The 25,459-nt window shown below is 25.0% G+C and overlaps 3 protein-coding genes across 3 annotated transcripts; 1 reads left to right on the plus strand and 2 right to left on the minus strand.

The window, feature by feature from the left end:
* The first annotated feature begins 3 nt into the window (after positions 1-3).
* LOC134833409 (ras-related protein Rab-1A) lies at positions 4-3,314 on the plus strand. Its single transcript, XM_063847719.1, has 5 exons — positions 4-181; positions 716-836; positions 905-952; positions 1,018-1,245; positions 2,714-3,314. The coding sequence occupies exons 1-5, from the start codon at positions 159-161 to the stop codon at positions 2,909-2,911; spliced, it is 618 nt and encodes a 205-aa protein (XP_063703789.1). The 5' UTR covers positions 4-158; the 3' UTR covers positions 2,912-3,314.
* On the minus strand, positions 3,147-5,255 carry LOC134833408 (cell cycle checkpoint control protein RAD9A-like). Its single transcript, XM_063847718.1, has 4 exons — positions 5,142-5,255; positions 4,854-5,086; positions 4,645-4,796; positions 3,147-4,591 (listed from the first exon to the last, which is right to left on the minus strand). The coding sequence occupies exons 1-4, from the start codon at positions 5,173-5,175 to the stop codon at positions 3,967-3,969; spliced, it is 1,044 nt and encodes a 347-aa protein (XP_063703788.1). The 5' UTR covers positions 5,176-5,255; the 3' UTR covers positions 3,147-3,966.
* A 1,589-nt stretch (positions 5,256-6,844) lies between these two features.
* On the minus strand, positions 6,845-7,828 carry LOC134833553 (uncharacterized). The gene has a single exon (XM_063847905.1). It carries the CDS (start codon positions 7,826-7,828, stop codon positions 6,845-6,847), a length of 984 nt encoding a protein of 327 aa, XP_063703975.1.
* Positions 7,829-25,459: the final 17,631 nt, after the last annotated feature.

Consider the following 25,459-nt stretch of genomic DNA (forward strand, 5'->3'; position numbering starts at 1 on the left):
GATATTGCGACTCGCCTCACGCTGATTCAAAAGAGAAGCTCTACGTGTAGCGAAAATTAAAGATTTCCCACGAAAAAAGGCCAATTTCAGTCGTAATTTTGTAAATTTTATAGCAAATTGTCGTTGTAGTCGAGAAAAGTGAACAAATTGACAGGAAAATGTCCGCTATGCAACCAGAATAGTAAGTAAAACGGCAATCAAAGTGCAGCGACAGCAAATTGGGGAGTATCGTCTTTGTCTTCGTATCTCATCAGTTGCGTGAAAATTGCATAAAACGCCCGTCACACACTTTTGTCGTGCTTTTGTGTGTCGTGGCATGCCAAAAAACGACAAAAATTGCATGGAAAAGTGTGGAAAAGATGAAATTTATCGAGAAATTGACGTTCCAAAAAGCAACGTCATGACTCATCATCACCCATTATTCATTGTTCGATGCGTAGAAAAGTTAATCGGTGCAAAAATTTCACGGATCTCATTGCGAAATTTAGTCTCGAAGCAAAATTTGCACTTTTCCATGTGATAAAATGCCTTTTGTGACATTTCATGGCAAAGAGGCGGATACGAGACGAGTCTCTTTGTGTTTAGGGTGCTTCAAAATCGCAGCAAAAACACTTTTTTGTTCATTTTTTGCTGCGACAACCTATTCATCTCCCCTTTTGTTGTTGTTATTTGTGTCATTTGCAGTTGCTAACATATTTTTTGTGCCTCTTTTCAGTGATTACTTGTTCAAGTTGCTCTTGATCGGCGATTCGGGCGTCGGAAAATCCTGCTTGCTGTTGAGATTCGCCGATGACACATACACGGAGAGCTATATTAGCACAATTGGAGTAGATTTTGTAAGTTTTCTTATCATTTCGCATTGCATGACCTCAAATTCTGACATTTTTGCATTGTTCTCCCATAGAAAATACGCACCATTGAATTGGAAGGAAAGACCATAAAATTGCAAATTGTAAGTAATTTTAATTTTTTTCATTGAAAATTAATTAAAATTTAATTTTTTTTTATTGAAAATAGTGGGATACAGCAGGACAAGAGCGCTTCCGTACAATCACTTCGTCCTATTATCGCGGCGCCCATGGCATTATTGTGGTTTTTGATTGCACAGATCAGGAATCCTTCAACAACGTCAAACAGTGGTTAGAGGAAATTGAACGTTATGCATGCGAGAATGTCAATAAATTATTAGTAGGCAATAAGTGTGACTTACAAGCCAAGAAAGTTGTTGATACAGCAACCGCTACGGTGAGTTAATGGCATAATTTTGCATTTTTTAAAGAGATTTGTTAATTTTTTCTCGTAAAAATTACAAAATTTTGTCTTTAAACAATGAAACTTTAATTTTTTTGAACATTTTAAAGAGAAATTTTGACTTTAAAAATCATCAAATAACAAAATTTATTAAAAAAAAAATTTTTTAAACATTTTAGAAAAAAATTTTAACAAATTTCGTTTAAAATGAAATTTTCATTAAAAAATTTCAATTTTTTTCATTGACCTTATGTTAATTTGGATCAATTTTAATATTTTCAATGCGAAATTTTAACATTTTGTCTCTTATCATAGAAGATTTTTTTCATAATTCAAGCTTTTAAAAGATTTGTAGGCAAATTTAATGAAAGTTTCTTATCACATGAGTCAAAATTTTGATAAAACGTGACTTTTTTAATTAAAAAATTAAAGAATTCGTACAACTTTGTGAATGTTTTTGATATTTGACGACAAATTATTCACTGAAATGAAAATTTAAGGAAATAATTTCATTTCTTGAAGATAAATTTTGATAAAAAATTTTTCATTTTTTGAATAAAAATTTTAATTTAAATTAAAAAAAAAGTTTTTTAAAATTAAAATTTTTTTGCTTAAAAAAGTATTTTTTTTTTTATTTTTTTTTTCTTTTGAAAATTTTTGTAATTTTGAAATTTTTTATTATGATTTTTTGAAATGTAGTTTAATTTAAATATTTTTTTTAATATAAAAATATTTTATAAGTTTAATTTTTTTTTTTAATCAAAAAATTTCGATTCGAATATTTTTTTTTTAAATTTACATTTTTTGAAGGACAATGAAAAATTTTTACTTATTTTTTAAAATTTTTATTTTTTATTTTTTTTTTTTTTTGACGAATTTTTATTTAAAAAAAAATAAATTTTTAATTTTTTAAAATTTTTAATTTTTTTTAAATTTTTAGATTGTATGTTTTTTTAGACAAAGTTTTATTTAAAAAAATTTTTTTTTGTTTTTCAAAATTTTTTAATCAAAGAGTTAAAAATAAAGAAATTTTTTCATCTCTCGAAGACAAATTTTCATAAAAAAAAATAAAAAATAAAAATTAGTCTTTTTAAAGTTTTATTTAAAAATTTTTTTTTTCAAAATTTTTTAAGTTGAATAATTTTTTAAATAAAAATTAAATTCTTTAATGTCAATATAGAAAAAATTTAATTTAAAAAAATTAAAAAAAAAAAATGACCTTCTGCGAAAAATTTCATCAACATAGATAAAATTAAATTTAAAAAATTATTTTTGAAAAAAAATTTAAAAAAAAATTAAATTTTTCGCTTTTTGAAGCCAAAAAATTTTTTCTATAAATTTTCATTTTTCTCATCTTCAAATAACTTTTCAAAAAAAAATCTTCAAATCTCATCATCTTAAAACAAAAAATAACAAAATCTTACCTTTCTCTAAAAAAAAAAAATCTCATTTCCATTTTCAGGAATACGCAAATCAATTGGGAATCCCATTCCTCGAGACATCGGCAAAGAATGCAACAAACGTCGAACAGGCTTTCCTTACCATGGCTGCTGAAATCAAGAATCGCGTTGGACCATCGAGTGCTGCTACCGGCCCCGCGCAAAGTATAAATATTACCCAAGGTAAAAATGTGGAGCAATCAAAGGGAGGCTGCTGTTAATAACTTTTAACAGACACACACACACATCAACAACTGAAGAACCCTTGTTTCCGCTTCTTGATTTAAAAGAAAAAAAAAACAAAAAAATTAAATAAAAACCGACACACTTGCTTGACTCAAGAATCATTTAAAAAAAACCTACATGAATGGACAATTCTATAATAAATTCAATAAAAGCTAAAAAAAAAAAATATTCATATAAAATTAAGACAGAAAGATTTTTTTCCATTTTCTAAAAAAAAACACGCGCCTAACTTCAAAAAAAAAAAAATTTTTTTTTCAAATCATCAGCATTCTTCAAGAATTCCAGCGCGAAAGATTCGATGAAAAATTAAAAAAATGATGAAAATATTTAAAAAAAAAATAAATAAATTACTAACGGTAAAAGAATATTATTAGAATTTTAAGGACGTGTGTATGTAGCAGTATCTTTAAAATAATAAATAAAAAAAATAAAATAAATAAACATATTAACTACTTTAAATTTCTCTTTTTCTTGCTTTTTTCGCGGTTCGCGCGTAATCTCGAGTTTGTTTCTTCTCCCTCGGAGTCTTCCGCTAAAATTTCATTTGCTCCAGGCAGATTTTTTGGATCCAAATATCGCCTTTCGATGATATTTTTTAACAAAATTTTCCTTTTTGCTTGTAATTCTTCCTCTGCTTTTCGTTTTTCTTCTTCTGTCTCGGTTCGGGCGCCTGATTCGGGAATTATTACTTCAGAATTGTCATGCGAGATGGTTTTTTCCGTCTCTTCTGTCTCAAAAAAGATGTCTTCGGAGACTTTTTGGGCATCTTGTTCGAAAAATGGCGGATTTTGGGGGACATCAATGGGAATTGAGGACGAAAATGACACAGATTCTATCGATTTTCGATGTTTTTCACGCAAATTTCGTTTCATCTCGGATGAAGTTGTGTTACTGACGTACGAAGAGCTGCCCAGAGGGATTGAGGGAAGCACCGGAGGCAATATTGAGGCACGAGGATCGATATTTGAGGTTTGAGGAAGGATCGAAGGACGATTTTCGACATGAGAATCGAGATTTCGTGCCGTGTCGATTACGGATTCGCGATTGGAGGCATATTTTCGACAGTTTTGTCTTCCGTTTCATTAATTTGGTCACTTTTTTCCTTTCCTCCTTTACTTTTTTCACTTTTATCGTTCACAAAATCGAATGGATTCTCGTCGCTTTGCGATTCAATGACACGTTTTCGCTTTTTCTGTCTCGATCGCGGCTCAGGTTGCTCCGTGCCTTCGTCGCTCGTTTGAGTTTTCGATCGTAACACATCCGGCGCCGTATCTTCCATGTCATGAAGCATCGTGGCAACGAGTAAATTCGCTACAAAGAGATCTTTGTCAGGGCAAGCGCATGACATGCAAAGCGGTTCGCCGGGAGCGTCGAAATTAACGCGTAACATGGCTTCGTTTGCCTCCGCGAAATGCACCATCGCACGAAAATCCGAAAAAGTAAAGGCAATTGAGCCTTCTTGCTTGATGGAAAACGTGTCGAACTCATCGACGCGCAATGTGTGATTCGAACGAATCGTCTCGTAGTCGCTGTTTTCATTGTCAATGTGATTTTTGATGACAATTGAGTCGGATTTCACGTCAAATTTGATTTCGCGGCATGTTTTGTGGAAGCTATGGAGGATTCCTACCATTAATTTGTGAGATCCGGTAATTCTAAAACATAAAATTCGTAAAAAAATTATTTTAAATGAAAATTTTGTGTTTACTTGTTGCTAAAACTCTCAGGAATCTCAAGTTCATCAAGTCTCGTAAAGTCTAAAATGGGAATCGAGTGTTTTTTCGTGATTTTTTGACGACAAAACAGCACAAAGACAAGCCGACAGCTCTTTTGATCCAATTCAATTGTGAAACGTTCGACCTGAAATTGAATTTTTTTCCAATAAAAACAATTTTTTCATGAAATCCAAAGACTTACCTGCTTCAACGATCGAAAAACCGGCAAAATTTGTCGTATCGAGACTTTACATTGCGTTTCGTCGTCTTGCCCGAGGTCGTCTTTGTACTCTGAGAAAAATTCTCTTTCGAATTTTATCGAGCCATAAGCTGTTTTAATGTGATTTACGGTGCTCAAGTAAAGTCCTGAATCCAAACTCTCGAAATGGATTTCATCTCCGATTCTGGCGAGGAAGTGAATGCCGCGCGAAAACACTAAAAAGGTAATTTTCGTGAAAAAATTGACAAATTTTGAAGATTTTGCGCTTACCTTTGGTGTTTAGACCCCCAATTTCGCATTTCATTGTGAGAAATTAAGCGAAAATAAAGGAAAACGAACAAAATTACGAGCGAAAAATAATCAAAACATTTAAATGTTTAAAGTTGGATTTGCTAATTCAGGAATTAGGCGAAAGCAATTATCGAAAATGTTTTTTTATTTAATTTTTTGTTGTAAAATTTAGGGGAGGGTTATTCAACAGTGAGTTTAAAAATTAAAAAAAAAAGTATTTAAATTTTTGAAAAATTTGTAAAATAATATTTGAAGCTTTAAAAAATATTCAGATTTAAAAAAAAATTTTTTTTGATCTCAAAATGAATTTTTAAATTTTTTAAAATTTTATATTTGTCTTTAAAATTAAAAATAAAATTTTAAGATCCTGAAATGAACATTTTTTAACTCGAAATAAACTTTTAATTTTTTTTTTAAGATTTTTAAGCTTAAAATAAACTTTTAGATCCAATGAAATTTATATTTGGAATAAATTTTTAGATTTTGAAATGAAAAATTTGAAATTTAAATTAATTCTTAAAATAAAATTATTCGATGTAATAAAGGTCTTTTGTAATTTTTTTTGTATTTAAATTATTTTTTTTTATCTTAAAATAAAAATTTTTTATCTGATAAAAAAAATTCAAAAATTATTAAAATCATTTTTCTTTAATTTTTAAATTTTTTAATATTTTTTATTTTTCTTTAAAATTTGAAACTCATTTATATACCTTGAAACGAAAATTTTTTAAGTCTAAAAAAAATTTTAAATTAGAAATTAAATTTTTGGATCTTGAAATGAATATTTTTGAATGATCTTAAAAATTTTAAATGAATTTTTAGATTAAAATTTTCAATCTCGAAGTCCATTAAAAAATTAGCAAAAAAATTCAAAAAATAAAAATTAAAAAAAAATAAAAATGAGAAAAAACGAAAAACCAAAAAGTGGCGCAAAAAATATGTTTATATAATTTGAAGCCTTTCAAAATTATTTTTATTAAAAAAAATCAAAAATTTTTACTTTATTTTTATTTTAATTCACATTTTTGCTCATTATTACAAATATTAAATATTACTTTTCTAAATTAATTTTACAAGAAATATGACTTAATGTTACGAAGAGTTATCAAGTGAGTTCATGAAATTATTTTCAATAGTTAAAATTTAAAAAAAATGTCAAAATTTTTCATTAAAATTTATTCTTTAAAAAAAATTGTTTTCTTAAAATAAATTTTTTTTTATTAAAAATTAATTATTTAAACTAATTTTTTTTTTTTTTTTTTTGTTAAAATAATTTTTTTACATTTTCATATTTTTTTTATATTAAAACAAATAAAAAATCAAAAAAAATTAAATTAAGGATAAAATTGAAATATTTCTCTTAAAATTTAAAATTTTACATTAAAAAAATTTGACATCTTTAATTATTTTTTAAACTATTAAAAATTTTTTCTTGAACATTTAAAAAAATAAAAAAAATTAAAGTTAAGAAAAATGCGTTGATGACATACTGATTATTTCTAAAACTAAATTTTTGTTAAAACTAATTGGTCAGCAATGGCTTAAAATTAAAATTTTCCCTCAAAAAAAAAAACTAAATCCAAGACATTGCCAAGTAAGAAAATAAGAACAGCAGAGACAGTCTTCACTAAATGCTTTTTCGTCGTCTTTTCAGATCACATCCATTCAATTTTCCAAAATGTTCAATAATAAGGCGTGTTATACGGATTATAATTGTTGTAACTGTACGGATCGGGATAATATCCAGCATTATACGGATTTTGCAAATTTTGATAGTTAGGCAGTAAGAAAATCTCTTCGGGTCTTCCATTAAACAAAAATGGACCTTTGAGATGCGTCACTTTCGAATCTTGCATATAATTATTTTGGGGGCGTGGATAAGGGCGATATGGCTTATGAGGTCTCTGCGCGGGGAGTTGTTGCTGAATTTGCGGCGGAGAAGCGGCGGGAAGTTGTTGCGGAACGTAAGGCGGTTGATATTGCGACGCTGCGGGCGATGGATATTGCGGATATTGTTGCGGCGATGGATTTCCTTGCCATTGATAGATGTTTGTTGGTTTGCCGTTCGCCATGAAATTCAAGGGGAGATTATAAAAAGGGCTTGTTGGCACAGCAGGAACAACGGGAACAACCGGAGGCGGCGCCATTGGTTGATAAGTTGGCGGTTGCGAGATATATCCGACACCGGGCACGAACATGTATGGCGTCGGAGGCAGTCGAATGTAATAAATTGGCGAATTTTTGAACTGATTCGGGCGTTTTTTCGTCGCGGCGCCTCGTGACATGACATCGTCGTCGTCGTCGTTGTATCCGTAATAATTGTAATCGCTAAAATAATCGGGCGACGGGAGAGTTGGATAGTACGAAGGTATTGGAGCAAATGCCGGGATGTATCCATAAAAGCCGAACATCTTATTTTGACGCATGGTTGAAGTCATTTCAGGCGACATCCAATCCGCGGGACGATTTTGCATCAAATCAACATCATTTTCCGATGAATTTGAGGAATTTTCGTCTGAAACATCATCTTTCCCGATTCCATCGATTTTTTTATGGATGCCTTTTATCGTGTTGACAATATCACTCGGCTGGATGGGAGCAGCAAACACGCCCGAAATGCCAAATAGCAGCAGAAAAGTGTTGATTATCGTCTGTGTTAAGTGCATCTTGTGACTTCTACAAAGAAAAAAGAAGAAAAAAATTCGGTGAGTAAAAAATAAATGCATTTTTAATTAAAAAAAGAAACTTGGAGTGATATCATTTCAGCAAATCTCAACTCGTAGTCATTATAACGGGAGACAAGTTCTAAAAATTATTGCATTTCGTGCTCTAAATTGGTTCGAATATGACTTCCTTATGGGGCATCATTAGATGCTATCGCCAAATTATGATAATAAAAGTCGGAGAAACGCAAGGAAACGCTAATAACTTCTTCGAGTGCTGATTAGAAAGAATGTTAAGTCATCAAATTTATAATTTTTGTCTTCTTGTTAAGGTAAAAGCACGCCTTTTTTTCGTTACATGCACTTTACACACGAAATTGTAGTGTTTTGTTCAATTAATCGGATGCTAGTAGACAAAAGTTGTTCAGAGAGATAATTTATTGCCCATAAACCACATGCAGGCAGCTAATGGCACTTAATGATGCGTGTAAGATGTTTTATTTAAATAAGAATGACTCAATTAAGGTATTGAATTTATGTACAAAAAAAGGTGTAAATCATGTCGTTTTGTTCTTTCATGGACATGAGAAAATTTGTTGAGGTATAATTTTTTTTTTGAACATGAATTTAATGAAAATTTTTATTTTTTAGATAAAAAATTAAAAAAAAATGAATTTTATGGAATTTTTTACTCCAAAAATTTTAAAAATAATTATTTTTAAAGGATAATTTTTCCTTTTCATAAGAAAAACTTTTTAATTTTTGGAAAATCAAATATTATTGAGATCAAATAACGTTAAATAAATGACCTCAATATAACGATTGATATGAAAAATGGTAAGTTTCTTAACAAAATTGAAGAATTTTACCAATTTAAGCTTAATATTCGTAATGAAAATTCAAATTTTTAATTTTTTCGTTTTTTTTTTCAAATAGTTCAAACCAAGCATTTAAATTTAACTTTTATTTGGAACTAAAAAAAAATAATTTTAGCTAAAATGTATTAAATTTAATAAATAATAAATTATAAATAATAACATTTAAATTTTTTTGCATTAAATTTATTAATTTATTTAAAGTCATTTAAAATTAAATAAGCAAAAAAAAATAAAATTAAATAAAAAATTATTAAATTAAATGAATAATAAATTTAAAAAAATTATGAATAATTAAATTTATTTTTTTTTTTGCATTAAAATAAAAATAAAAAAAAATTAAATAAGTTATTGTCGAAAAAAAAAAATTTTTGAGACTTAAAAAAAAATGTATTCAAAAAATTTAAGTTTAATTTTTAAAGTTTTTTTTTTTAATAAAATTTTGATGATAATTTAATCTCAAAATTTAATTTTTACTTAAATTAATTTTATTTAAATTTAATTTAAATTTAATTTTAGTTCAATATTTTAATTTTTTTAACATTAGGTACTTTAACTTATCAAAAAACTTCAAAATTATAGTTTTTTGATTTTTTTTTTAATTAATTTAAACCAAGCACACAAAATTATTTTTTTAAAAATAAAAAAAAAATAGACTTTAACTTCAGGTTAAAAATATTAAAATTTAAATTTTCGACAAAAATTTATTTTTTATGAGAGTGTGAATTTTTTTTTTTATTTACAGAATTCAAGTTATATTTTTTCAATTTGTCAAAAAAAATTATATTATTTATTTCGTTAAAACATTTTTTATTTTATTTTTTTTATATTTTAAATTAATTAAATTTTTAATTTAATTTATATTTTTATTTAATTAATTAATTTTTTTTTTAATTTAATTTAATTTTTTTTTTTAATTTTTTTTTTCAATATATGTACCTATTAATTAATTTTTAAATTTTAATTTAAAATAAATGAACTAAATGAATTGAATTTTATTTCTTTTAATTTTTTTACGTATTTTTTTTTTATGAAAAATTTGAATATCAAGCCAAAATCGACCAATTTTATAAATTTAAGCTTCATTAGGGATTTGTCATAACATTTTTAAAATTAGAATTTTTTTAAAAATTTTTTCAATTAATTCAAACCAAGCATATAAGGTTAACATATTTTTTTAAATTAAAAAATCAATTTCAACTCCAAAAATTATCAAAATTGAAAATTTTTTAAACAAAAATCATCAAGTCAAGTATCTAAAGTTGACTTTTCTTTCAATTCAATGAAACACATGTCATGCAATCAAACAAAAACGGCGCTCTCGACTCATTTTGTGACATTAATCCGACAAACACTCCAAACTCCCACGTAAGTTTCTTCAAAAAATAAACCTTTTGACATCCACAATAAAATTTTTACTCTCTTTTCAGCCACGAACATTCCGTTTTTGGATCGAAAAGCGCAGCATGACGAATTCTTCTGACGTTTGTGGAGCAGGTCAAGTACTTTTCTTTCATTTCTTTGCATTTCAAAAAGGAAATGTCTACATTTTTATTACTTTCTCGACGTTTTTATGGCGCTAGATGAGTGACTTGAGCTCGAATCGATCGTCAGGGAAAGTCAAAAGGGATCAAATTACCCATAAAAACCTTTCTTTCGAGATATTTTGTTGTGAAATTCTTTAACAAAGTATCGTTACGCCGGCAAAACATGAAGAGAATGGACAAAAAACGAAGAATATTACAACAAAACAGTATCAGGTATAATTAAACGGTATCTTTGCTTACATAATAACAATAATATATGAATTTCTTTTGTTTTTGTCTAAACATCGTTTAAGGCAACTCTCTCAAATAAACTGTAAATTGCACAGAACTTCATATATTTTGAGGCTATGGAAGAACAACGCAAAAAAGACTGAAGAAGAACGAACATATTGTTTGTTTCTTGTATGATTTAGATCTTCTCCCACACAAAAATGCCCGTTTTTTACATGAATTCTCCGCTTAATTGATTACCGGGCGACACAGAGCCCCAAAGGACATTTTTACGTTGAAACCAGAAGTCGCTTACGGCGCTGTCGCATCTCAAGGTTGTTAATTAGTGCAAAAATCGAGCACCGAGCAAAGTTAATTTAAGCACGTAACATATAAAGTAAAATATTAACATAACATCACATTTCATAAACGAACATTACTTTATAATGGCAATAATAATATTAAATAAGTGCACAGCAACACAAACACACAAGCGAGCGTCCTTTTCAAGGTCGGTCAATGCAGTCTCATTTTCTTTCTCTCTCTCATGTTTCATTTTCTTTGCAATACTTACAGTTACTTCGTTTCGTGTGCATATCATGTACTGGCAAAAATGTGCAACAACGAGAGCGGTTAGTTATTATTTTATGCACTTTCGACAGGGATGGAGGTTAAAGTTTTCAAAAAAGGGCAAAAAAAATTTTTTTTGACTCAAATTTGCAATTTAAAAAAAATTTCAAAATTTAATTAATTAATTCTAATTTTTTTATTATTTTAATTAATTAATTTTTTTTTTAATTAAAAAATTTTTTTAAATATTTAATTTTGTAATTCAACGTCATCAGAAATTTGAAGAAAAAATTTTTTTAAGCTTAGAAATCATCAAATATGCTTTCAAAGACAAAATTACGTATTTTTTACGTAAAATTTACGTATTTTTTACGTAATTTTTATTTTTCAAATTTTAAGCTTGTGAACCATCCAAAAGACATCCAAAGTAGTTTTCCATACTATTTGATGAGTTTCAAGCTTAAAAATCATCAAATATGCTTTCAAAGTAAAAATTACGTATTTTTTATTTTTCAAATTTTAAGCTTGTGAACCATCAGACAAAAATACTTCCAAATGAGTTTCAAGCTTAAAAATTATCAAATATGCTTCCAAAATCAAAATTACTTTTTTTATATTTTATAAATTTTAAGCTTATGAACAAAGAAATTTTTCATAAAATTATTTTAATTAATTTAAAATTAATTAATTTATTTTTTTTACATAAAATCTATTTTAAACTAATGAATTAAAAAAAAAAATAAAAATTATTAAAAAAAAAAAATAAGTAATAAATAAATTAATTTTAAATTAATGTAATTTTTAAAAAATTAAAAAAAAATTTAATTTAATTAAAATAAATAAAATTTGTAATTTTGTAAATTTTTAATAAAAATTTTAAAAACGAGCCCCTTTCAACTCCATCTCTGTTGAATAATTTTTCTCATATTTTTTTCAATTTTATAATTTTTGTTCTTTTTGCAGGTAAATCATAAAGAGAAACGTTAGTTAAGCTCTTCTAACAACATATTTAGTGGCTTGGTATGTGCTTGTTGTTCTTCGTTCTGCTGGCATGGCGGGAATTTTTCTACAATGTTTTTGTTACATTTTACATTTTATGTTATAATCAATTAAAAAATGGTCTCGAGAAATAGTTTGCATCGAGATGACGATACGAAAAATGTAACTCTGGCATGGAACATGGAGAGAATGTTAAATGCAGCGCGCATTACTTTAATTGATTCGAGGGAGATTTTTTTGCTGCTCGTTTAATGATGTTTTTTGTCTTGAACGTAAATGGAGATGGAACAATAGTTCTTGTTGTTGTTGTTGTTAGAAGGCGGAAGTAGAATGCGAACGACGTGGAAGAAGAATATCAAGATCGTCCGAAGAAAAGCTAACAATGCAACTCGAAGCAGGTTCAGCATAATTATGCGTACAGATCTCATCAATTATTAGATTAAAAAGTACTCTTGATGGGCGTGTATTGGAAATTGTTTCTGCATCTCTCACTCGGCGCAAAGCAATAAATGGTAATGGATATTCTCCGCGGAAGATAATGAGAAAGTAAATGATGCAGTTAATGTGTGCAACAATTAAACGGCGTTTGAACTTGGGCATTCTCTGCACTCGGTGAAATGGATTGGAAAGTTCGATCGATGATGAGAGACGATAATCGGCGATCGTTAGAATGATTTGCGGATATTAATTAAGTTTTAATGAAGGACGCACACGTAAAAGATCGAAATGTTGAGAAAGGCAGAAAATTGTTTGATCTCGATTCTTTCTGAAATTCTGATTTTAAAAAATTCAAGAAAATTTTTGGTAAGTTTTTAAATTTTACTTTTAAATTTAGAATTATTTTTTAAATTAATTAATTTATTTTATTTAATATATTTTTTAAATAACATAAAAATAAATTAATTTTATTTTTTTATTTTAGAAATAATTTTTTTAGAATTTAACATTAAAAATAATTTAATTTTTTTATAATTAATTCAAAATTAATTTATTTTTTATTTTGAACTAAAGAATTTTAATTAAAAAATATATAAAAATTAATTTCATTAAAAAAAAATTAATAAATAAAATAAATTATTTTAAATTGAAAATAATAAAATAATAAATAAACTAAAAATTAAATTAATTAAAAAAAATTAAATTAATTAAAAATAAATAAATTAATTAAAAAAAATTAAATTAATTAAAAAAAATTAAATCAATTTTAAATTTTAAAAATATTTAAAAAAAAAATAATTTTAAATTTAATTTTTTTTAATTAAAAATTTTAAATTAAATTTTAACAAAATTTATTGAAAAGAACCCAAACATTTTAATTATTTCATTTACCTATAATTTTTTAAATAAAATAAATTCATTTAATTTTTTTTTATTATTTTAAAAATATTTTTTTTTTAAATTTTAATTAAAAAATAATTTATTTATTATTTTTTTTTAAATAAAATATAACTAAATTGAATTTATTTTAATTGATATAAATATTTATAATTTTTTAAAATTAAATTAATAAATTAATTTTAAATTAAAAAAATAAATTTATTTAAAAAAATTTATTTTTTTTAAATTAAAAATGACAAATTTGTCTGAATTTTTGTAAAAATTTAATTTAAATTGAAAAAATTTTAACAAAATTTATTGAAAATTAACCCAAAAATTTATTTTCAGGTCGATATAAAACACAAAATCCAAATTTTATCGATCAAAACCATCCCGTTAATCCATCAAAATCAACAATTCAAGCGTAATTGACTTTTACGAGCACTTTCCTCTCTGCCAATTGTTCCATAAACTCGTCAATTCACAAGCAGCAAAAGCTCTCGCATAATTACCCATTGCCAAGATTCCGCACTAAGTGATATTTTACAATCATCCATCAGGTATTTAGTCTCTGTTATTTCATAAAATTGAATTTTATTAGCATTTTATTATGCGCATCGCTCGCACATAGTGTCAGTAATTACATCGTTTATTGTTTTTAGATTCAACGAAACAAAAAAAAAACACAAAGAAGAAGAAGTCGAAATAATTTCACATTTGAAATCATCATAAAAAAAAACACATTACTCTCGTACGAGGCAAAGAACGCACAACGGAAATAATTATTTGTAACAGATTTTTCATCATCATCACGAACAAAGGTGGCGACTTTAAACATTTTGTCACACCGCGTATGTGTGGTCTGTAACGCGACGCGACGCGACTCTTGACAGGCAATTTGCTAAATAGTCGACCGGAGGAATGAGATTAATTAGTATGTCAGAAGGAATGAAGATACCAAAGATCGTTTTTTTATTGATTCGCATGAATGCATTTTGGAATTCTCGTAAAAAAAAGTTTCAAAGTGCAAAGTATTTCAAGGTCTCGCAGGTACGGAAGATTGATTACTTTGGAAAAGTTTTAATTATTTTTTTTTCAGCTTTCAGGGATGGGATCGAGGATTTTGATGAAAAATTTATCCAATTAACCCAAACCAAGCATTTTAAACATTCTAATTAATCCAAACCAAGCATAAAATCTTAAAAAATTCGCAATTTTTATCGTAAAAGGGCTCTTAAGCTCCAAATCCGTCACTTTTTTCGCCGTAAAATAACTGCAGGACGTAGGTCGAAGGAGAATTCCAACCGACTTTTGATGCTTTTTGTCTTAAACTACTTGTGACAACATGCGAACAGCGTGAAATCGTTAATCACACAGCGGATTTGTTAATTTTATTGGATTTCATCGTTCATGTCCTTCATCTTTTATGGAATTTTGCTCCAGATTGACATCAAAAGAGACGAAAAATGCCTCCAGCTTCGCTTTATTAGTGTCACATAACAGACTTTGCACACCAAACGGTTCTCAGCTGCAGTAATAAGCAACATTGATTGCAGATTCGCCATGCAACGACCTTCAACAGACATCTATAAAAGGAATTTTCCTCTCTATTGTTTGAAAAAAATAATTTTTTTGTGAGAATCTCAAACATCGAATATCATTTTATGGCATTTTGCGTTAAAATTAATGCAAAAAATTCCGAGAGATGACAACTGATCGTCAAACGCGAGTCGATGTAGGTCATCATTGCAGTCATAAATTGTACTTACAACCATAAATTATCGTGATGATTCCGACGATGTTGCAACATTTTTTCCATGTCACTCATGTCTGACCTGATAAGCGTTTGCTCAAACTTCAATGAAGACATCAACAACTTTTACTTTGCTCGAACATAATTTATGCGTGTTTTTTCGTCGTTTTAACGGAGAAATGTCAATGAGACTTGTCGGAAACAGCGCAAATTTCTGCGAGGCATGTCGAGTGAAGGTTATTGAAGCGCGCGGATTGAAGAGTGATAATGATGATGTTATTAGCGCTCATAAAGATACAAATCGAAAATCCTCGTTAATCCTTCAGAGATGCGATATTTCAATGCGCGCGATGGATGATGGATGACGACCATGTCTTATCTACGACAATAATCAAATTGATTTGTGTTGCATGTTTAGTGTTCATGTTAACACGTTAACTTTTTATGTTGTTTTATAATTATTTATCACTTTTTTTCGCTTTTTCTTCATTTGCACAGCTAACTGTGGAATATTTTTTTTCGCTTTGACTACTGGATTTTATTTGTATTCACAGAAAATCTTTACTTGAACTTTGGTTTTGTGAAAAAAATGGACAAGTTTTTAATTTATTTATTTTTTTCGTTCAAATTTTAACAAAAAAAAAAATATTATGAAAAAATATTAAAATTTCATAAAAGATAATTATTTTTCCTAAAAAATAATTTTTAATAATTAAAATAAAAATAATTTTATAAATTTTTAATTTTTTATTTGGTTTAAATTTATTTATTTTTTTTAACATTTTATTTCTCAATGATAATTAAATCATACTTTTTTTTTATTTTTTTTATAAAGTTTAAAAATAATAAATTTTGTTTTTAAAAATTAAAATTTTAATTTAATTTATTTTTAAAATTTTTATTTTTTTATTTATGAAAAATTTTTTTTTTTTTTAAAAAAAAATTTTTAATTAAAAAATTTATTTAACAAAAAAATAATAAATTTATTTTTAAAAATTTTAATTTTTTATTTTTTAAATTTGTTTTTTTAAAAAAAATTTTTAATTTTATTTTTAAGAAAAAGTTTTTTAATTAAATAAATTATTTTTTTTTAATTAAAATTTAAAAAAAATTTTTTTTAACTTTTATAATAAATTAAAATTTAAAAAAAAAATCAACAAAATATTCATAAAAAAAAATTAAAAAATTTTAATTAAATTTAAAAAATATTATAATTAATTTTTCAATTTTTTTTTTAAATTAATTTTAATTTTCATTATAATTTTTTTTATTTATTTTCTTATTTTTTTAAAAATTGAAATAACAAAAAAAATAATAATGAAAAATTAAAAATAATAGAAATTGTCAATTTTTCTCACAAAACCAAAAGCGTAACAAATCAAGTTGCGTTTTTATGGTAATTATTTTTATTCATAATTCTTCTCTTCAACTTTACGAACGCAAAGTGTTGCGATAAATGACTTTATTTGTTATTAAGTTGCAAGAACTTCTTTTTTTTGCCTAATTAACAAACACGCAACTCAACATTTTTCACTTTTTTTCAGGTTTTTCGATGATTTTTGAGCGACAACCTGTAGACATGACGCCACGTGCTCGGTTCAAACAATTTAATCTTCCGCACAGCGAGCGACGAGATCATTAATCATCACGAGTCAACGCCGTTAGAAGCGTATCATCGGAAATTTTGCACGGCGGATCTTCAGATTTTAACATATTTAGCGGTAAATAAGTGTTTTGACCGTTCTCACTGTTAATTCTATTCAAATATTTGACATTTATTAATAGGTTTTGGCAGCAAATTATTTTTTAACGCGTTCGATCATGAAGATTGTTCAAACAGTGGCAATGTTTCTAAGCGATTTCGTCGTTAAAATCATCAAATATTGATTCAAGTTGCTGTTAATTGACGTTTTTTGTCGAGATTTCTGATGGAAAAAAGATGAGGGAAGCACCAAAGCATCACGAAAAGAACAAAAAGGGCAAAATCACTCGATAATAATATGAATTATTAATTTTCACGCGCACCGAATCATGTAAAGAAGTTGAACAAAAAAGTGTAGCATAACCGTTTGAAGTCATGTTTTTTCGCACTAAATTTACACATATTTCTCCGCGAGTGCGCGAGACCCAGACATAATTGAATAACTAAACACTTTGAGCAACTGTATCGGCCATATAATGAATGCTAATTATTTTTATATCTATATTTTTGCCGTGATTCTTTCTTTTCACGTACAAACCTCGACGAAGTGAAAAGAAAAGAATTTTTAGAACTGTTTTGTTTATAGCTCCATCGGTTGTTCGCTCGTCAGTAATGTGGTTTATAGGCGAAGAGATGGAAAAGTTTTCGTTAAATTAACAATTTGAGCGCATTTTTTAAGAAATTTTCATGAAAAAGTAAGATTTTAATTTAATTATTCTATAAATTTTAATTTAATTTGTAAAATTTTTTATTTTCAGGCAATTTTTTTTCCAATTTATCCAAACCAAGCATACTTTTAAAATTTTTTTTAAATTTATAAAAAAAATATTATGATTTTTTTTATAATCTTCAATTTAAATTTAATTAATTTTTATTTTGTTTTTAATTTTCAAATTTTTTTCTTATTTTTTAAAAAAAAATTTTATTAAAAAAAATAATTTTTTTAAAATTTTTTTATTAATAAAATATTTTTATTTTTTTTTCATTAATTTTAAAAATTAAAAATATTAATGAAAAATTAAAATTAATAGAATTTTTTTTAAATTTATGAAAAAGTAAGATTTTTATAATTTTTTTTAAATTTTCAATTTAAATTTAATTTTTCAAATTAATTTTTTTTCCAAAAAATTAACTTTTAGAAAAATTTTAAAAAATTTTTTCAATTTTTTTTATAAATTTTAAATTTAAATTAATTTTAATTTTTAAAAAAGAATTTAATTTTTTAAATTTTTTTATTTGTCAAATATTTTTTTTTTTAATTTTTTTTTTATTAATTTTTATTAAAAAAAATTTTTTTTTCAATTTTTTATTATAAAAGTTTTTTAAAATTTTCTTTATTTATTTAAAAAAAATATTAAATGGTAAAAAATTAATGAAAAATTAAAATTAATAGAAATTTTTTTTAAATTTATTAAAAAATTCCATTTATAAAATTTTTATAATTTTTAATTTTTATTTTTTTTTTTAATTTTCAGGCAAATTCTTTTCCAATTAATCCAAACCAAGCATAAAATCTTAAAAATTTAAAATTTTTTTCAGACAGACATCAAAATAACACAATTTAAAGAAAAATTCCTCGAAATGCCATAAAATGGGGTTTTCACTTAAAAGAAGAGTACTAAACATAACAGTATCCGTTTTAAATGATGGCTTTCCTGTGTGCGAGCACTACAAGTGTGTTAGCATCTAACAATTTTTTTTTGCCATATAAAATATAAAATATGATGCGTTCGTATCATAAAAACGTTAAGAAAATTATATCTATCTGCGTTTCTAATATTATTACTTTTCACAATTTTTATTTTTATAAAAATAACTTCTTTTTTTTTGTCGCAATTCATTCATTGAAGCAGCGAGCGAGAACGAAAAAAAATTAAATTGCTACATTTGATTGCAATTTATCTCTATTTATTATATAATTTGAGATTATATATTAGTAGAGACATTAATTAATGAGATGTCGATCTGGAACTAATAATTTTGTTAAACAATTTATCTATCTCGCTATCTCTCTTGTGCTCTCTCGTGAAGTGCCATGTTGCGCCATTTCCATAAAACGTTATAATTTCTCATCATAGGCATGATACAGAAACACAAAAAAAAAATGAGGCACATCAATAACTTATTAAACACGAGTGACGACCTACTGGCAAGTCTCACGCCAAGAATTCAAGACATTGTAAAGATTTGAATTATTCAAAAAAACGTACTTTTACTTTTTTTTCTTCTTTTACTTCGAATGTGCAGCATAAATGTAACATGTAACATTAAAAAATTACAAAAAAATACTTGTCAACATGTCACTTTGCTTCTCTTTCACTCGGAGATAATGCACTTGATATTGTCAAAACTGACAATAATGAAAAAAAAAATGTGTGACAACAATTTGTTTTTTTTTTAAATTTTTTGTTTGTATTTAGGGTTATTAGGTTAATAAAGGCACGTGTAATAAAATTTGGTTTAAGGGGATTTTTTTATGTTCTCATTAAAAAAAAATAAAAATAAAATATAAAAAAAAAAGAAAGGAAAGAATTTTCTTTGAGATAAGAAGAAGAAAAAAACGAACGTTGATTGTTTGTTAAAAAAAAATTATTGTCCGTAAATTTATTGGAGCACTTTTAATATTGTTTCGGGCATTAAAAAATGTGACCGACTTTGTAATGATGTGACAAAATAACAATAATAACGACGGTAATAATGTTGAAAATAATTATTGAAAGGAATTTTTTGGCAATATTAAGTAAAATATATGGCAAGCGTTTAATTTGTTGTTAAAATATGTTTAACGAAGGTTTTGTGTTACAAATTAATGATGTTCATAAACTTGTATTTGTCTTTGTTAAAAAATTTTGTTTCATATTTTCAGTATTTAAAGAAATATTTTTTGATTAAAATTTTTTTAATGGTTTTTATTGTCAAAATATTAAGAATAATAAGTAATATTTTGTTATTAAATATTTTTTAATGAAAATTCTTGTAAATTAAGTTGTTTTTTTTTGCACAAAAAAAATTTGAGAAAAAATCAAATTTTATTAAAAATTTATTAAAATATTATTTTTAAATTATTTATTTATTAAATTTTTTAAATTTAATTTTAAAAATTATTTTTTTAATTATTTTTTATAAAATTTTTAAATAAAATAATTATTTTTTATTAATTTAAAAACATTTTATTAAAATTTAAATTAAAAAAAATATTAATATAAAATATGATATTAAGAAAAATAACTAAAATTTTTTTTTTTAAAAAAATATTTTTTTTATGAAAAATAAAATTATTTGTTATTTTTTAAAAAAAATCTTAAAAAAAAAATTTTTTTAAAAAATTTTATTGGAAAAAACAATCCAAGCGATTTTTGTTCAAAAAAAAATAATAAAATAAAAAAAAAAAATAAAAAAAATAAAAAAAATAAAAAAATTAAAAAAAAAAAAAATTTAAATTTTTTAAAAAAAAAAAAAAAATATTTTTTCATTAAAAAAATTTTTTTTGAATAATTAAAATTAATTTGTAATTTTTATAATTTTTTAAATTTTTTTTATCAAAAAATAAAAAAAATTAAAATTTTTTAATAATTTTTTTTAAAACAAATTTTCATAAAAATATAAAAGTTAATATTTTTGTAAAAATTATTATTTGAACTTAATATCAATCAAAATATTTTTTTTTTAAAAAAAAAAAAAAAAAAAAAAACAAGAAAAAATAAAATTTCACATTAAAAAAATATTTTAAACACAAAATCCAATAAAACACATTAAAACCACAATAAAAGTGAATTAAATGTTCATCACATCATTAAACATTCTTCTTCTATTTTCAACATTAAAAAAGCCACATCATTATTTTTTTCTTCATCTTCATAAAGACAAAAGATTTCAATGACTTAACAGACAACGAACTTTTTATTAAGTATTATTTTTTTGCTAAATTATGTCACTTTTATTTTCTTTACTTTAGTATTCTTCTTCAACATTATTAAAATAAATGTAAAAAATATTTAAATTAATCTAAATCTCAACATTTATATTAAAAAAGAAGAGAAAGCAAACTTACCAAAAAATTTTGTTTAATTAATTATTTATTCTTTTTTTGTTTTTACAAAATTTGTATTTTTTTCGGAATTTCTTTCACAATGTCTAAAATTGCTCTGATTTTTTTTAGCACATTTTATAAAAAAAATTAACTCGAAGGAAGGAATTTCACTATTTGTTCACTATTTTATAATTCTTGAGTATTCTCATGTATTTTATTTATTAATTTTAATTGATTTATGATTAATATCGATGATGGTCGTGATGCAAACGACAAACTATAAATAAATAAACGAGTTATTCTTAATTAATCATACGAGCGATCGAGGAGGAAAAACGGGCTCTTCTCTCCTGACGTGTCTTTTAATGTAATAATTATTTTATCGAAATAATAATATGTTGCAACTTCGTATATATTGGAGGAAGAACAAGTTAGATTTACTGCACTGCACTTTTTCTTCTGATAATAATGATTATAATAATGAAAAAAAAAAAACTTGGAGACGACAAACGTTCCTCTTGCGACGATAGATAGAAGTTGAATAAAGTTTTCAGCGGATTTGCCGTAACTTTAATACATAAAAGCGAGTGTAGAAGTGCGAATGTAAACCATGACGACGACGACAGTAGTCAAGTCGCTGTACGCTGTACAGATAGCGCAAGAGATTAAAGGCTTACAACAGCATCATTTTACATTTTTATCATGTATCTTGTACGAATATGTTAAGCAAAGAATAAATAATTATATTTAAAATAATGCAACTACTGTGTGCTTGTCGTGCTCGTGTTCGATGTAAACTTTGCGTTTTGTAGCGTTTTTCGATGTTCGCTTCTAAATAAATATTTTTTCTTGTTGACTTCTGTCTACTTCTCATTTAATTTGTCATGTTGTTACTTGTAACACGACAATAATCAGTGATGCCTTCAAAAATATTTTTAGGGCTTAAGAGCCCTTTTTCGTTAATTTTATAATCAGATGTGAAAAAAATAATTTTTATATGCTTAATATGCTTAATTAAATTGTTTTTTTGCTTGGTTTGGATTAATTAAAATGTTTTTTTGCTTGGTTTGGATTAACTGAAATATTATGAAGAATTTCCATTGGATCCCCTCAGCTTCATAAGAATTCCATCCCTGAAAAAGAAAGAAAGAAGAAATTATTATTAGCATTTTGGGATGATGCGCTGTTTGCTTAATATTCGAATTGTCTAATGATGAATGAATGAAGAATAATGCGTAGATGCGATAAAAGAAACCGCATTGAAAAATATTGGCTTTATTGCATGTGTCGTGCAATTGTAAGAAGAAAAAAAAAATTAGTCAAATTTTTTTTTTCTCATGCAAACATTGAACATCGGCGGAATGCAATGCTTTGGCTCAGCAGAGTGAAGTAAAGTGTTTGTGTGTGTTATAAATAAAATTGTCGACGATAAATTAGGCGAGCAACTACCGAGTAATTTGCATTTTATTTGCATTTGATTGCTTCGTGACCAGTTGAGACGTTTCACACGGAGACCTTATTGGATGAAAGAAGACAGAGAGATAGAGAGAAATGCAATTGTTGTTTAGTGAAGTGTTGAGTTTTTAAATTATGTGAAAGAATTTCTTACCTCAAGTTTTATGGAGAGCCAGAATTTGATGATTTTTTTTTTGAAATAATTCATAATTTTTTTTTTTTAGATTTAAAAATGCATAAAATTTTTTGAAATTGCTTTAAACAAAATTTAAAAAAAAAATAAATAAATAAAAAAATTTAAGTGAAATTCAAAGTAAAAGTTAAAAAAATAAAATTAAAAAAAAAAAAAAATATTAAAAAATTTTAAATAAAAAAAAATAAATTTTTGATTAAGTTAAAATTTTAAGTCAAAATTAAAAAAAAATTTTCCATTTCATTTTTTTTTTTTTGAAGAAAAATTGTTATTGAATTTTTTTTATTGCCTTTTAAACTAATTTTTGGCAAAAAAAAAAAATAATTTCATGAATAAATTGAAATTTTTTGAAAACTTAAGTTTTTAATTTTGACTTAACCGAGTTAAAAATTTGACTTAAGCAAGAGTTAATTTTTATTTTTGTAATGTAATTTTTAATTTTTTTAAATTAATTTTTTTTTTATTTTTTTTTTATTTTTAATTTAATTTTTAATTTTTTTTATTTATTTTTTTTTTTAGTTAATTTTAACTTAATTTTGAATTATATTTAAACAAAAGCAAAAAGTTTGAAGAGTTAAAGTATTTTCGATTCTGAAATTCTTACCCTAAGTTTTTTGATTGATTTTGATTGATTATAAAACATTTAAAAAATTCAAAATTGTCTTAAAAATCAATTCAAGCCACAAAATTGAACAATTTCAATCAAAAATGAATTATTTCAAACGCAAAAATTTCATAAAAATAAAAAAAAAATTTTTTCAAGTGAAAGTCAAAATTAATCAATTTTAGAGTTAAAATTAATTAGTCAAGTTAAAATTAATTAATAAAAAAATAATTATAAAAAATAAATTTAAAAAAATAAAATAAATAAAATTAAAAAAAAACAATAAAATAAACTTCTGCTTCAGAATCAAAAAAAAAATTAAAAATCAACCTTGACATTCACCTTCCTTCCTTTTTTTTGCTCGTTAAGCGCGCGCACAAATTCCATCTAACTGTAAATGAACTTCGAATTGCATTAAAAACGAGTGTGATGTAACGTTTAAATGGCTTTCTTCTTCCTTTCCTTCATAAAAATTTGTAGCAATAATAATAATAATGGCCATGATAATAATAGACCTTTATCCGCATAAAAAAAACTCCATTTCTCTGTGCACTGAAATAGACGAGATTTGCATTACAAACAAAAAAAAGCGAACGCACGCAGATTATTTATACTCACAATGAAAGTGATGTGCTCATCCAGGCATCATTTATATGGATTGCTGACAAAGCGCGAGCAAAAAAGTTCTTTCCATCCACATTTAATCGATTTAAACTGGTTCTTATTCGTTCCTGCGTCGTATTTATTTATTATGTAACCCTATTTTCTATTTTTTTGCATAAATTCTGCACCGAGCAATGCAAGAAATGGGATTATTTGAACAAAAAATTACCGCATAGAGTGTCCCAAAGTACTTTTCGAGCAACAAACCATCGACGGAGCAAGATTTTTAAGCGATGCTCGTCCTCCAAGTTTTAATTAAAGGTTATGCGGATCCGAACACATCAAGAATTACATCATGCCCAGTGTGTAATGGTAAATGGCAATAATGATGATGATGATGATATTTGTGTGTGATAACAGTAAATTATGTTGAGCAGCGTCTCTCTGATGATAAAAATAAAAAAAGAGAAAAAAAAATGATTGATCAATCCAGACTTGTAATTCACAGTTAAATCGTAATGTAATGACGAATTAATAGAAATTCAAGGCAAATCCGCAGGCAAAAAGTGACAATTGTCGTGTAAATGACCTCCCGCTGAAAAGGTGAAAGAATCCCGAATTGGCGTGTCATTCTGTGTTGATTTATTTTGCGTGCCAACATTAATTTTTCATTCTTTCACCTAAAAACAAATAACGCGAGAGAGAAACGAAAAAAGATTAAAAAAGATAAACATCAGTTGTGAATTTGCGATGTGAATGAAAAATAGCACCCAGACAGATAACCTTTCATTCATTTAAGCAGCATTTTTCTGCGCTGTGCGATGATAGCAATGAGAAATAGACGGAAAGTGATACGATATTCACACATAGTAAAGTATTTTTACAGTATAAAGTGCAAAAGAATGTTAGTCTTCGATGCTTTTTTTTATGAAGAGGGCTAATACTTGATTTGAAGTTTTAGATTAATGTCATGAAATTTTTAAAGATTTAAATCAAAATTTAAAGAAATTAACTTTTCGTGACTTTATAAGTTGATTTTTGTCAACTTTCAATATTTGAAAAATATTGACGTTCTCTTTTCTTCATATTATACCTTTATTGTCAAAGTTATGTTTAAATTTTGTCTAATATATATCTATTGAAATATATCACAATGTACGTATATTATATTTAATAAAAATTATTTATATTTTTTTTTTTTTTAAAAAATTTTTTTAAATTAAAAAAAAAATTAAAATAATTTTTAATTAAAGAAATAATTTTGACAAATTTAAATTCAATTAAGCCATAATAAAATGGTTAAAAAAATAAATTTGTTAAAATTTTTTAAAATTCTCTTTAATTATTTTTTTAATTTTTAAAATATTGTGAAAAAATTAGTTAAAAATTGAATACTAAAAAACAATTAAGCTTTTAATAATTTCAATAAATTTAATTTTATAATTTTGCACAGAAAAAACAAAATTTAGGAAAATAATAAAATTAAATTTGTAAAAATTTAAATACGATAAATTTTTTTAAAATTTAAAAAAAATTCTTTTTATTCAAAATCAAAAAGTGACTTAAAAATTTTTAGAAAAAATGTTAGAAAAAATTTAGAGAAATTTTTTTTAAGAATTAAATTTTTTAAAATAAAATTAATTTTTTATTCAAAAAAAAATTTGCACAAAACAAAAAAATTTAAGGAAATTTTTACATAATTTTAAAATAAAAAAAATATTTTTTTATCTCAAACAGCTCAAAAAGTGACTTAAAAATTTTTAAATCATGAGACAT

The sequence above is a fragment of the Culicoides brevitarsis genome, chromosome 3, assembly GCF_036172545.1.
Source record: "Culicoides brevitarsis isolate CSIRO-B50_1 chromosome 3, AGI_CSIRO_Cbre_v1, whole genome shotgun sequence".
In the NCBI taxonomy this organism is placed as follows: domain Eukaryota; kingdom Metazoa; phylum Arthropoda; class Insecta; order Diptera; family Ceratopogonidae; genus Culicoides; species Culicoides brevitarsis.